The sequence below is a fragment of the Brassica napus genome, unplaced genomic scaffold, assembly GCF_020379485.1.
Source record: "Brassica napus cultivar Da-Ae unplaced genomic scaffold, Da-Ae ScsIHWf_10;HRSCAF=17, whole genome shotgun sequence".
NCBI lineage: Eukaryota > Viridiplantae > Streptophyta > Magnoliopsida > Brassicales > Brassicaceae > Brassica > Brassica napus.
The window spans coordinates 150,001-165,000 of record NW_026014524.1 but is presented as its reverse complement, the minus strand read 5'-3'; the positions used below and the strand labels follow the sequence as shown (position 1 = coordinate 165,000).

Here is a 15,000-nt window from a genome sequence, read left to right as displayed (position 1 = left end):
ATGAATAATGGATCCAGATCCTAAAAACAACAAAGCTTTCGAATAAGCATGAGTAATCAAATGAAATAAAGCGGATCTATAAGACCCCATACCTAGAGCTAACATCATATAACCCAGTTGAGACATTGTAGAATAGGCTAAACCTCTCTTAATATCTTTTTGAGCAAGAGCTAAAGTGGCTCCTAAGAGTACTGTTATTATACCTATCAAAGATATTATATACATTATAGAAGGGATAACTATAAAAAGAGGAAGAAGACGAGCTACAAGAAAAATTCCCGCTGCTACCATAGTAGCAGCATGTATAAGAGCCGAAATAGGAGTAGGGCCCTCCATGGCATCCGGCAACCATACATGAAGAGGAAATTGTGCAGATTTAGCAATAGGACCCACAAATAATAGAAATGCACACAAAGTAAGGAATAAGAGATTTATTCTATTATTTAATATTAAATTATTGAATATTTCGAACAAATCTTGAAATTCGAAACTGCCAGTTATCCAATAAAGACCTAAAATTCCTAATAATAAACCAAAATCCCCTACACGATTGGTTACAAAAGCTTTTTGACAGGCATTCGCTGCAATAGGTCGTGTGAACCAAAAACCTATTAATAAATACGAACACATTCCAACTAATTCCCAAAAAAAATAAACTTGGATCAAATTAGAACTAGTAACTAATCCTAACATTGAAGTATTAAAAAAACCCATATAAGCAAAAAACCTCAGATATCCTTGATCATGAGACATATAATTATCACTATAAATCAGAACCAAAATTCCAACAGTTGTAATTAATATTGACATAATAGAAGTAAGTGGATCAATAAAGTAACCGAACTCAAAAGAAAATTCATTATTTATGGTCCAAGACCATACATTTTGATGAATGCAACTTAGAAAAATTTGTTGAATAGATAGATAGAGCGAAAAGATCATAACTATACTTAACAAAAAAATACTCAGAAACGTCCACATACGTCGAAGGTTTTTTGTTGCTGTCGGAAAAAGTAGAAGTCCAGCTCCGAGTAAAATAGGTACTGGAAGTGGAATGAAAGGGATGATCCATGAATATTGATATGTATGTTCCATAAAATAAAAAACCCTTTTTATTTTATTCTTAAATTTATTATTTCTTATTCACTGGTTTGTATATATATATATTTTTTTCAAAGGGGATAATAAAAAAGCGCATTTTTTCAAACTTAAATAGAAATTTTTTCGAATTAGTATAATCCTTCATAAACCTTTGAAAAGAAATATATTCAAATCAAAAAATTAGAAGTTATTAACTAATATTACTAAGTTACTGTAAAAAAAACGATTTGTCTTTTTTTTTTTTTACTACTAAAAAAAATTTTGATTTTATGCAGATACAGAAAAAGTGAATTATAATTCCGTATTACAATAATTTATATACATATATTAAGAATAGAACAAAGATTTACACGACAAAAAAATACTTAATATTAAGTATAAAAAAAAGTTATTTGGGTTTGATTATTTAGAATTATTATTGAATTATGGAATTTAGTGATTGTCTTCCAGTACACTAAGTGAGCTTTTTTTTTTCAAGAAATATTATTATAATCGATATTTTTTTTTACATATGAAGTGAAGAAATTTAATAAAATTTTTTCTAATATAATCTAAATCTATCAGTATAGATTAATTAAATGAGCACTCTTATACGGATTTAAAACGTTAAATACAAAAAATTTTTCAAGAAAAAGGGAAAAAATAGTTGGGTTTTAAACTTTTGAATGTCTGTTTTGTTTGAAAAATAATATATAATAAAATTTGAAAGAAAAAAATTACTCAATATGGAGTACGAAAGAATAGAATAATAAATGTCTTTGACATCCAATTATACCACTGAAAAACTTTTTTCATTTTTGAATGGCAGTTCCAAAAAAACGTACTTCTATCTCGAAAAAGCGTATTCGTAAAAAAATTTGGAAAAGGAAGGGATATTGGACATCGTTGAAAGCTTTTTCCTTAGGGAAATCGCTTTCTACAGGTAATTCAAAAAGTTTTTTTGTACAACAAAATAAATAAAAAACACTAGAATCATTAGAATTAGCCTAACGTAAAAACCAATTTTTTAGAATACATATAAATTAAAAAAATCTATAGGAACCAAAAAAAAAAAAAAAAAGATAATATATATATATACGAAATATACGAAAGATTCCTATTGATTTTGTAAAAAAAGGGGGGGTTATTACTTTCCCCATCAATAAAAAAATAAATAAAGATCTTGTATTTCCTCTTAACTAGGAAATACAAGATCTTTTAGCGAAATCAACAGGTTCTTTAAATTAATTTAAGTCAAAAATTTTTCACTTTATACCTTTAGGAATTATTATTTCTCTTAATTCTTATATTCTTTACTTGGAATCAAAGTTATAAAAGTATCTATCCACGATTAAGTGAATATTAGATACTAATAAGTAATAATATATGATATTTTTTTTAAGCGATCAAAAAATATTATGTTTGTACAATATAAAAAGATGCATGAAAATAGATATTTTGACAATTGTTGTTTTTCATTTTTCTTGAGCAACTTAGGCAAATTTTAGTTAAAATTTCTAAGGATTTTGGAGAAGTTTTAATTTTTAGAAAAAGCATTTTTTTAGTAATAAAATCAATTTTAAATTCCATTAAATTAGCTTCTTTATTTAAAATTTGAATCTCGACGATTGAGTAAAAACTTGTTAGTATTATTTTGAACAAGTTGCCGCTATGGTGAAATTGGTAGACACGCTGCTCTTAGGAAGCAGTGCTAGAGCATCTCGGTTCGAGTCCGAGTAGCGGCATAAGATCTTATAAAAGAGATATTATAAGTTTTATAATCAAATTAATACCCGACTTGTTTTCTAAAATCGGGTAAAACCTAGTATTAATTTATTAATTTTTAACAAATTTTTTATGATTTTTTCAATTTTAGAGCATATATTAACTCATATATCTTTTTCGGTCGTTTCAATTGTACTACTAATTTATTTTTTAACTTTATTAGTTAATTTAGATGAAATCATAGGATTTTTTGATTCATCAGATAAAGGAATCGTAATTACGTTTTTTGGTATAACAGGATTATTATTTACGCGTTGGATTTATTCAGGACATTTTCCATTAAGCAATTTATATGAATCATTAATTTTTCTTTCATGGGCTTTTGCAATTATTCATATAGTTTCCTATTTTAATAAAAAAAAAAAAAATCACTTAAACGCAATAACTGCGCCAAGTGCTATTTTTATTCAGGGTTTTGCTACTTCAGGTCTTTTAAACAACATGCCTCAGTCTGCAATATTAGTACCAGCTCTCCAGTCCCAGTGGTTAATGATGCACGTAAGTATGATGATATTAGGCTATGGCGCTCTGTTATGCGGATCATTATTATCAATAGCTCTTCTAGTCATTACATTTCGCAAGGTCGGATCTACTTTTTGGAAAAAGAATATGAAAAATAAAATGTTATTAAATGAATTATTTTCTTTTGATGTACTTTACTACATAAATGAAAGAAATTCTATTTTACTACAACAAAATATTAATTTTAGTTTTTCTAGAAATTATTATAGGTATCAATTGATTGAACAATTAGATTATTGGAGTTTTCGTATTATTAGTCTCGGATTTATCTTTTTAACCGTCGGCATTCTTTCAGGAGCTGTATGGGCTAATGAAACATGGGGTTCATATTGGAATTGGGATCCGAAAGAAACCTGGGCATTTATTACTTGGACCATCTTCGCAATTTATTTACATATTAAAACAAATAGGAATGCTCGAGGTATAAATTCTGCAATTGTGGCTTCGCTAGGTTTTCTTTTAATTTGGATATGCTATTTTGGCGTCAATCTTTTAGGAATAGGTTTACATAGTTATGGTTCATTTACATCGAATTAACTAAAACATTAACAAAAAAAGAAAAGAATCCAAATAAAAAAAATAGCATCTATATATAACTTCATCTAAGTTAAGAAATCTAATTTAGTTTTAGTAGTAAATCATCAAGAACCTTTTGAATCAAGTAGTACAATGATTCAAAAGGTTCTCACAATACAAAAAGCAAAGACTTCTTATTATAATTCAATTTAATGTTTTTTTTTATTTCCTGAAAACTATCCATAAAAATAATTAGATAAAATGGATTCGACCTTGTCACTTGCTAATGAGAGCACAAAATCAGGATAAATCCCAATACCAATTATGGGTAGAAGAATAGAGATTGAAAGAAATAACTCTCGGGGTCCAGAATCAAAAAAAGAAAAGTTTTTGGCATTAATTAACTTGTATCCATAGAACATTTGACGTGACATAGATAATAAATATATAGGAGTTAATATCATTCCAATTGCCATTACAAAAATAATTAAAATTTTTGAAATTAAGAAATATTTTTGGCTGGTAATTATTCCAAAAAAAACGATTAATTCGGCAACAAAACCACTCATGCCCGGTAATGCAAGGGAAGCCATCGATAAGATAGTGAACATTGTAAATATCTTTGGAATGGAGATAGCCATTCCACCCATTTCATCAAGATAAACAAGCCGGATTCTATCATAACTAGTTCCTGCCAAGAAAAAAAGTGCAGCGCCAATAAATCCATGAGAGATTATTTGTAAAATAGCTCCATTAAGCCCAGGATCCGTTATAGAACCAATACCTATAATTATAAAACCCATATGAGATACAGAAGAATAGGCTATTCTCTTTTTTAAATTACGTTGACCGGGAGATGTTGAAGCTGCATAAATTATTTGGATTGTACCGACTACCATCAACCAAGGAGAAAACATAGAATGAGCGTGAGGTAATAATTCCATATTGATTCGAACCAATCCATATGCTCCCATTTTTAATAAGATTCCAGCGAGAAGCATACAGGTACTGTAATGTGCCTCGCCGTGGGTGTCAGGTAACCAAGTATGTAAAGGTATAATCGGTGATTTGACGGCAAAAGCAATAAGAAATCCAATATAAAAGAGTATTTCGAGTGTGACCGGATAGGCTTGATTCCCTAATAGTTCTAAATTTAATGTTGGTTCGTTCGAACCATATAAACTTATACCTAAAACTCCTATTAATAAAAAAATAGAACTTCCTGCAGTGTATAAAATAAATTTTGTAGCTGAATACAAACGTTTCTTTCCACCCCACATGGATAAAAGGAGATAAACGGGAATTAATTCTAATTCCCACATGATGAAAAAAAGTAAAATATCCCGAGAAGAAAACGATCCTATTTGGCCGCTGTACATTGCTAACATCAGGAAATAGAATAATCGGGAATCCCGAGTAACTGGAAAAGCCGCTAAAGTAGCTAAAGTAGTAATAAATCCGGTCAGTAAAATCGTTCCTATAGAAAGTCCATCTATTCCCAGTCTCCAATAAAAATCAAAAAGATTGATCCATTTATAATCTTCGGACAGTTGAATTAATGGATCGTCCAGTTTAAAATTATAACAAAAAGCGTAAGTCGTTAGAAGAAGTTCTAAGATACAAATGCATATAGTATACCACTTATTAACTTTATTTCCCCTATGCGGGAGAAATAACATTAATGAACCGGCAGATATTGGAAAAACAACAATTATTGTTAACCAAGGAAAATCATTCGTGGTAAAGACAAGATACACCAGGTCCAAAGAACGCGTACTCAAAAAAATATATAAATAAAAAAATATAATTGAACTTTTTTGAGTACGAGTACTTGTCAATAAAAAAAATAAAATGTATTCCAAATTTATTCAAATCAGGTTTTCGGTAACGTATTAATAAGCTAGACCCATGCTTCGAGTTGTTTCATGCCATAAATAAACTCGAACGCTCAAAAAATCCGTTGGACAGGCAGATTCACATCTCTTACAACCAACACAATCCTCGGTTCTTGGGGCAGAAGCTATTTGCTTAGCTTTACATCCATCCCAAGGTATCATTTCTAATACGTCTGTAGGACATGCTCGGACACACTGAGTACATCCTATACAGGTATCATAAATTTTTACTGAATGTGACATAGGATCTATAGTTTTTTTAATGTCATAAATTTTCAATCTAGTAAACTTATAACTAAATGATATATTAAATTAAAATACTAGATGAAGCAATGATTTCTTTTAATAGAATTTTTTAATGAATTCTGGCTCAATTGGTAAAAAATGGGGCTAAAATACTTTGATTTCTTAAATTTTCACAAATTTAATCTAGTAAGTCATAACCTATCATATATGCAAATTTAAACCTATAATTTTTTGATTTATGCTACTTATTTAATAAGGTCGATTGGTTGATGCGAGTTGATTTTCTGTTACGATAAATTGACGAGACTATAGCTAATCCAATAGCTGCTTCAGCGGCTGCAATTGCTATAACAAAAATGCAGAAAATATCCCCTTTTAGTTGGGAATTATCAAAAAAATCAGCAAATGTTACGAGATTCATATTAACTGCATTGAGTATAAGTTCAAGGCACATAAGAGCCCTAACCATATTTCGACTCGTGATCAATCCATAAAGACCAATCAAAAATAAATAGGCACTCAAAACAAGTACATGTTCGAGTATCATTGAGCAACTCCTTATCAATTTTGATTCATTATCAATATGAATAATAAAAACAATTCACCGGATTCAATCAACTAGAATATAACAACAAAGTACGAATAAAAACTATATTAGGGAAAAAATTTCAAATATATATAAAATATAAAAATTTATATTTAAAAAATGAAATAGTATTCAATCAAATTGAATGAACGGAAAAAAATATCATAACATACACAAACACAAAGTTTTCTTTGGTCTTTACTAATTGGAACCTTTTTTATTGACGAGCCACAGAAATTGCACCTATCAAAGCAACTAAAAGAATTATTGAAATGAGTTCAAATGGAAGAAAAAAATCTGTTGATAAATGAATTCCTATTTGTTGACTATTACTTATTAAATCTTGTTCTAAAATCTGGTTTAATCTTGTAGTCCAAATAACCCCGTACCATGACGTATCGAGAATAGTAGAAATTAATGAAAAAAGAATAGTTGTACAAACCACTGAAGTAATCCCATTCCCAACAGTCCACAGATTGAAATCTATGGAATATTCGGAATCATTCATGAACATCACAGCAAATATGATTAAAACATTTATGGCTCCCACGTAAATAAGGAGTTGTGCAGCAGCTACAAAATGGGAATTTGCTAGAATATACAATAAAGATATACAAACAAGAACAAATCCTAAGGAAAAGGCTGAAAATATTGGGTTAGGAAGTAATACCACTCCCAGACCTCCTACTAGAAGACCAGATCCCAGAAAAACTAAAAGAAAATCATGTATTTTTCCAGGCAAATCCATTATATTATTAAAAAAAGAAAAAATAGAAATCCTTTTCATGACCTTATTAATTTAACCGGGGAATTTTTTTTTAATATGTTTCTAATAGAGTGAAATTAGAATCTAATGAATATTAATTGATGTAGATACAATTATTAGACAGTTTCGCTTTTTTATTCTAATATTTTCAACCTATCTATTTCAAGCAAGATAATAATTACGAAAATATTATATTAAAAGGATGAGCCTTAATACTTAATATTATTCTATAAATACAAGTTTTTAATTAAATTCTTTATATAATATAATTCAACAGTTTTGCATTCTTTTTTTAATAAAATTAATGGGTTTACCCATTTTTTGTTTGAGGTGAATTCAAAATTGTTCGAATAGTATAATCGTCAATTACTGACATTGGTAAACGCCCCAAAGCGATTTGATTATAATTCAACTCGTGACGATCATAAGTTGAAAACTCATATTCTTCAGTCATTGACAAACAATTTGTTGGACAATACTCAACACAATTACCACAAAATATACAAATTCCAAAATCAATACTGTAATTAAGCAATCGTTTTTTTCGAATATTAGTTTCCAATTTCCAATCAACAACCGGCAGATCTATAGGACATACTCGAACACATACTTCACAAGCAATGCATTTATCAAATTCGAAATGGATTCGACCGCGGAAACGTTCTGATGTTATTAATTTTTCATAGGGATATTGAATAGTTACAGGTAAACGATTTGTGTGGGATAAGGTAATCATGAAACCCTGACCAATATACCTTGCAGCTCGTAGGGTTTGTTGACCATAATTCATGAACCCGGTTATCATAGGAAGCATATTGTAATTATCTATGAATAATTTGATCTTTGTTTCTTTCTCTTGTTTAAAACAAGTAATGAATATCTTGGATTGATTTTCAATTTAGAGTGAAAAGAGTTGGAAAGAAGTTGTTAATAATAGATTACCAAGGGAAATCGGTAAAAGAAATTTCCATCCAAGATTTAATAGTTGATCCATTCTTAGCCTAGGTAAAGTCCATCTGGTTGCGATAGAAATGAACAAGAACAAATAAGTTTTAGCTAATGTAATAAAGATACCAATTGTTGTTCCAAAAATTTGATCCTTTTCAAATAGCTCCAGCATAGATATATACGGAATAGAAATATTCCAACCGCCTAAGTATAGAACTGTTACAAATAATGAGGAAATTAATAGATTTAGATAAGAAGCAACATAAAATAAACCAAATTTGATACCGGAATATTCAGTTTGATAACCTGCTATTAATTCTTCTTCCGCTTCTGGTAAATCAAAAGGTAACCTCTCGCATTCTGCTAGGGAAGAAATTAGAAAAATGATAAAACCTATAGGTTGACGCCACAAATTCCATCCCCAAAAACCATATTTTGATTGTGCCTCAACTATATCAACTGTACTTAAACTGTTAGATAATCCTAGTCGGTGATAACATTACTATTCTCACCGCTATTACAAAACCGTACATGAGGTTTTCGCCTCATACGGCTCCTCGGGGGCCGTAAATAAATATAAGGACCAGATTAGTATTATTTAGATGGATATGATGTGTTCTAAAATGGATTAAATAGAAATATATCTGGGGTCCCGAATTATACCAATGGAATTCTGTCTGCTCAAATTCTAAAACTAAAAAACGCGCTTCGGAATTCATCTCATCCTTTACAAATTTTAATTTCTATTTGTTGAGTAATAACTTAATCCTTTAATAAAGCACCCCTTGTAAAACTAAACCTAGGTTTTTCAGCCCGTCGTGTTTTTCAATTACGAAAAAGAATTAAACATCCTATTAGTTTCTTATTCATGATAGAAATTCTATTTTATTTTCGAAATCTATAAAAAAAAATATACTTGTTTCGTTCCTATTCTTCTTTCTTTCTTTTTTAGAAAAAAAGTAGGTGGACTTAAAAAAAAATAAAGGATTATTTCGTTTCTGATAGTCATTACATTTATCGGTGGATGGGAGCATACTCTGAATCGGAATCTTGGGGAGTACTGCCTGATAATTTCTACAAATTTCAAGCCCCAATTAACCTTCTTTTTTTGTTATCTTATGTTATGCATAAATATCCTTTTCAATTTGGTTAATCTCTATTACAAATTCTTTGTGTATTTTGGTGTTTCTAACCATCCACGCGTTTTTACCTAATTGCCGATCACTTTGTAATATATGTATATGTATAGTAATTTATATAACTGATAGTGAAAACGTCATACGGTTAATATTTTTTTTAACCCGCTTCAAGCCCGGCTGACTAATCAACCAACCTTGGGGTAAAGCGATTCTTACGCTTACGTTTATTTCCATTTAACCTTTGTACATAGGAAATGAGACTTAATTTTTCTTTTTACTGCTAATTTCTGAGCAGTTTTTTTTCACTCATATATAACTATCAAATTCAAATTCCTTTTATTAAGATAAACCCGAAAGATAAATATATATATTCCGTTTTTTTTTTCATTTTTTTTTTATCTAGAAGAAACGGAATAAACCTTTCTGTTTCAACGAATCGCACGTAGAGATATTGATAAAACACATAGAGTTAATGGTATTTCATAACTAATCGCTTGAGCAGCAGCTCGCAGACCACCTAAAAAAGAATATTTATTATTTGATCCATATCCTGACATAAGAAGTCCGATCGGAGCAACACTTGAGATGGCAATCCATAAAAAAATACCGATATTGAGATCCGCTAAAACAAGGTGATTGCTAAAAGGAATTACTGAATAACTTAGTAAAATAGAGATAACTGCTATAGATGGTCCAATACTAAATAAAGGAGTATTTCCTCTAGATGGACGAAGATCTTCTTTGAAAAGTAGTTTTGTCCCGTCGGCTAAAGCTTGAAGAATTCCTAACGGGCCGGCGTATTCAGGTCCAATACGTTGTTGTATCCCTGCAGATATTTCTCTTTCTAACCACACAATTACTAGTACACCAGTTATGATTCCCAATACAAGAGAAAATATAGGGACAAATATCCATATGAGTCCATAGACCTCTTTTAAAGATTCCAATCTAAGAAAAGAATTTATTGTTTGTACTTCTGTTGCATAAATTATCATTTTAACGATCAACTTCTCCCATAATTATATCTATGCTACCGAGTATCGTCATAATATCAGCCAATTTCATTCTTTTAACTAGTTCAGGAAGAATTTGCAAATTAATAAAACCCGGCGGTCGGATTTTCCATCTCCAAGGAAAACCACTTTGATCTCCTATGAGAAAAATTCCCAATTCCCCTTTTGGAGCTTCAACTCTTACGTAAAGTTCTTGTTTCGATAATTCAAAAGTAGGGGAAGGTTTTTTACTAATGAATCGATATTCAAAATCATTCCACTCTGGATTCCTTTTTTTATCAAAGCCTCTGCTTTCTAAATTTTCATAGGGACCCCCCGGAAGTCCTTCCAGAGCCTGTTGAATAATTTTGATGGATTCTGTCATTTCGCTAAGTCGTACTAAATAACGAGCTAATGAATCTCCTTGTTTTTGCCACTGAATTTCCCATTCAAATTCATCGTAAGACTCATAACGATCAACTTTACGAAGATCCCATGGTATTCCGGATGCGCGTAACATTGGTCCGGATAAACCCCAATTTATTGCTTCTTCCCCACCAATAATCCCAACGCCTTCAACTCGTTCTAAAAAAATAGGATTTCGTGTAATAAGTTTTTGATATTCAACAACCTCTGTTAAAAAATAATCACAAAAATCCAAGCATTTATCTATCCAACCATAAGGTAAATCCGCCGCTATTCCTCCAATACGAAAAAAATTATGCATCATTCTCATACCGGTGGCAGCTTCGAATAGATCATATACAAATTCTCGTTCTCTGAAAATATAGAAAAAGGGAGTCTGTGCCCCAATATCTGCCATAAAAGGGCCAAGCCATAACAGATGAGAAGCTATACGACTCAATTCTAGCATAATTACTCTGATATAGCTGGCTCTTTTAGGAACTTGAATATTTCCTAATTGTTCGGGTCCGTTTACTGTTATTGCTTCTGTAAACATAGTAGCTAAATAATCCCACCGCGTTACATAAGGTAAATATTGTATAATTGCTCGGTTTTCTGCAATTTTTTCCATTCCTCTGTGTAAATAACCCAATATGGGTTCACAATCAACAACATCCTCACCGTCTAGAGTAACAATTAAGCGAAGAACACCGTGCATGGATGGGTGGTGAGGTCCCATATTGACTATCATAAGATCTTTTCCTGTAACTGGTCTCTTCATAAGTTTTTCCTTGATTCGTTCTGGTATGAATTAGATTGCTGAAAAAGAAGTTTATTCAAAAATTCAAGATCTAAAAAATTAACTAATTCACAATTTTGGAATTTAACGAGTTTTTAATTCCCGAATATTCAACTGATTAATTAATTCTTTATAACGTACTCTATTTTTTTTTGACAAATAAGCCAGCAGTCGTTGACGTTTTCCCAGAATTTTTCGTAGACCTCTCTGAGATAAATAATCTTTTCTGTGCAATTCCAAATGTGAAGTAAGTCTTCGTATCTTATTAGTGAAACTGACTACTTGAAATTCAACAGATCCCTTGCTTTCTTCTTTTTTTTCTTGAAATGAAATGAATGTATTTTTTATCATAAAAAGAAATCCTTCCCTTTTTAATATGAATTGAAAGATATGAATTTTACTGATCAGTAATAATAATGGTAGTTTTTTTGTACAAGGATCCGAATTTAATTATCAACTTATTAATTCTTAATTTTATAAAAAAAAAGTTTAAATTTCGATCTAAAAAAGGAGGATTTTAAAAATTTATTTATGAATTCGCTCTGAGTGGTATCTATGTCATTAATTCAATGAATCTCATGTATAAAGATTGAATTAAAAAAAATCCCTCACATTTGTGCATCCAATTGTTTTCATATACCGTAACTTATATTATATATTGTTCATATACCGTAACTTAATACTATATATATAGTCAAAATATAGTAAAAAGGATCTACCATTAATGCATTTGAAATCGCGTATACATGTGTATTCTTATCATACTGAAATGATTTCCATTAGTCGTATTAAACCAATAGCGATTCATACAAGCTAAATCTTCTAATCGAAAATTGGGCCAAAGAAAGGATTTTAATTTAATTAGGTTTTTTTTATCCTTATCAAGATCTTTCTTTTTATTCAAAACTGTGGTCAAGTTTTGAATATTTGTATCAAATTTTGAATTTCTATCCCTTGCATTTTTTTTTTTTAAATTGAAACAAATTAGAATTCGAAATTCTTTACGTCGTTTAGGGGATAGAATAGTTTCAGGGACAAAGAAATTTAAACTTTTTTTTTTATAAATATAGCTTTTTTTTTTTGATCTTTTACTTATTTTTTGTTTATTTTTATGAACCAATGAAATCCCGATGGTTCTATATATAATAAGTTGGCCGTCGTTTTTTACAGACAAACGAACAGGTTCAACAATCAATATTCCTTTTTTCATTAATTTTGAAAAAGTGAAATTCTTCTCAATCATTAGAATATCTAAGCTCATCTCTCCTCTTTCAATACAAGATATCGTTATCTCGGTTGGATTTTTTAGTCTAACCAAGAGACAGTATGCTTTTACATTATTGAGGATTTTTTGATTAAAAAAACAATTCCATCGCAATTGAAAACGCGAATACCTTTTGAGAAATAAGTCAAGTTCCGCTTCGGTATTGCTTTTTGGTTTTTTTTTATTTTTACGTTTTTTTATCTTCGATTCTGTATAATTTTCTTCAATATTTTTTTCTTGCTTTGATAGAGCTGATTCCGTATTTATTTTTGTTTCTTTATCTGATTCAAACTCTTCTTGACCTGCTGATTCGTTTTCTTCTTTATTTAGATTAAAAAACCGAAGGAATTTTTTTTCGTTTGATGGTATAAAACCTTTTTTCTTTAGGGTGATCTGTTTATTCACATTTTTTGTTTCATTAAAATTGAAAAGAAGTGATTTAATTGGTATGACCCACGGTTTCATTTTATATGTACTAGAAAATAAGAAAAATTCTGGAAAGAAAAAAAAGTCAAAATTTGTTATACGAGGATTTAGTATTTCTTCATTCATTCCCATCCAATCAAAAAAATTTATTTTTTGATTGGCAAGACTCGTCTTAGTTATTTTATAAATTCTTTTATAATTCTTAACTTTAGTTTTAATATATTTTTTTTTACTCCTAGTATCAAGCTCAATATTTACTTTTTTTCTAAACCAAAAGTTGAGAATTCTCCAATCCAAATATTTTCTATGCAAAATTTCCCCTATACTGCGAATATTATATTTTTCTAGAAAACAAGAGATTAAAAAATTTTCTAGGCCTGTAGACATATCAAAAAATTTTTCTGTAGAATGAATAGATTTGTAGCAAAAAAGATTATATATAGAATCCTTTTTGAAATTCTGTTTATGTTTTGGATTGAAAAATAAGTTAGCCTCACAAAAATTTTGTTTTTTGTAATTATCAAAAATTTTTTTTTCGTATGAATCCACTTTGTTTAAACTTGGATTTAGAACTAGAGAGTCTTGGTTTAGTTTTTTTTTCCATTTTTGGGTTACTAATCTAGCCCATGCAATCTGAGGTAAATTATATTGAGAATGACTTCGTAACCAGTTTTTCCATTGATTTATTTCGGAATTTAAAAGGGTTTTATCTTTCCATTCATAATGAAAGATTCCTTGTTCTTTAAAAAAATCTTTTATTTGATTCTTAACAAAAAAGGATGTTATGTATATGTTATATTCAAAAAAAGACTTTAATTTAGAAAAGTTACTAACTTGAATTTGTGATAATTTGTAAAATACATATGCTTGTGATAAAGAGCATAAGTCATAACTAAAAAAATTTTTTTTTGATATGAAATTTTTTATAGTCGAAATAAAATAAATGGTATTTTTTTTTTTTTTTTTTCTCCATTTTCCTCATTCTTGTAAATATATACATCAAGAATTTTTTTTGTTGAATCAACAAAAAGTTGTGTAGTAATTCTTGGAATATTAATAATACCTAGAAAAATAGAAATAGACAGTTGTTCAACGCAAAATTGAAAAAAAAAAAAAGATTTACGAATTAATCGAGTTTTTTTTTTTTTTAATGTCTGCCAACTTTTTTTTGATGACTCAATTATTTTAGAATCATAACACAGTTTGTTACAACTATTAGTTAGTTTTTCTTTTTCTTTTGAAATTTTTTTCGTTTGATTTCTGATTGTCTTTATTTTATCAATCACATTTTTTATTTTGTTTTCGCTGAGTGAAGAATTTGGCCACTCCGTCGATTTTTTTTGAACAGATAGTTCATGAATCATCTGATTACTCATTATTGAATCTTTTTTAGTTTCATTTAATTCATATATTTCTCTCGGGCCAACTAATGGAATTCTATTTCGTTTTGAAAGGTTTTTTTTTTTTTCTTTTAGAAAAAGCAAGTTTTTTATAATCCAGTTTTTAATTTCTTTTTCGACTTTTAGGAAAATTGTTGCTCTTTCTTTGAAAATCCTTAAAACCGGAAAAGACTTCGTTTTGGATTTTTTGATTCTTTTTTTTAATTCTTTAAAAATAGGTTTAAAAAAAGA

At 29.3% G+C, this 15,000-nt stretch overlaps 3 protein-coding genes and 1 pseudogene across 3 annotated transcripts in view; all 4 read right to left on the bottom strand.

Annotated features, from left to right (window-relative positions):
* Nucleotides 1-4,133: 4,133 nt before the first annotated feature.
* Nucleotides 4,134-10,478, bottom strand: LOC125595950 (annotated as a pseudogene).
* Nucleotides 4,134-11,661, bottom strand: LOC125595946 (NAD(P)H-quinone oxidoreductase subunit H, chloroplastic). The gene has a single exon (XM_048771322.1). It carries the CDS (start codon nucleotides 11,659-11,661, stop codon nucleotides 10,480-10,482), a length of 1,182 nt encoding a protein of 393 aa, XP_048627279.1. The 3' UTR covers nucleotides 4,134-10,479.
* LOC125595944 (protein TIC 214-like) lies at nucleotides 4,134-13,756 on the bottom strand. The gene has a single exon (XM_048771320.1). It carries the CDS (start codon nucleotides 13,754-13,756, stop codon nucleotides 12,401-12,403), a length of 1,356 nt encoding a protein of 451 aa, XP_048627277.1. The 3' UTR covers nucleotides 4,134-12,400.
* Nucleotides 13,154-15,000, bottom strand: part of LOC125595938 (protein TIC 214-like) — a 3,724-nt gene continuing 1,877 nt past the window's right edge. The window contains exon 1 of the mRNA XM_048771312.1: nucleotides 13,154-15,000. This exon is cut by the window's right edge and continues 1,877 nt beyond it. Coding sequence (XP_048627269.1) covers nucleotides 14,293-15,000 — 708 coding nt within the window. The 3' untranslated portion in view covers nucleotides 13,154-14,292.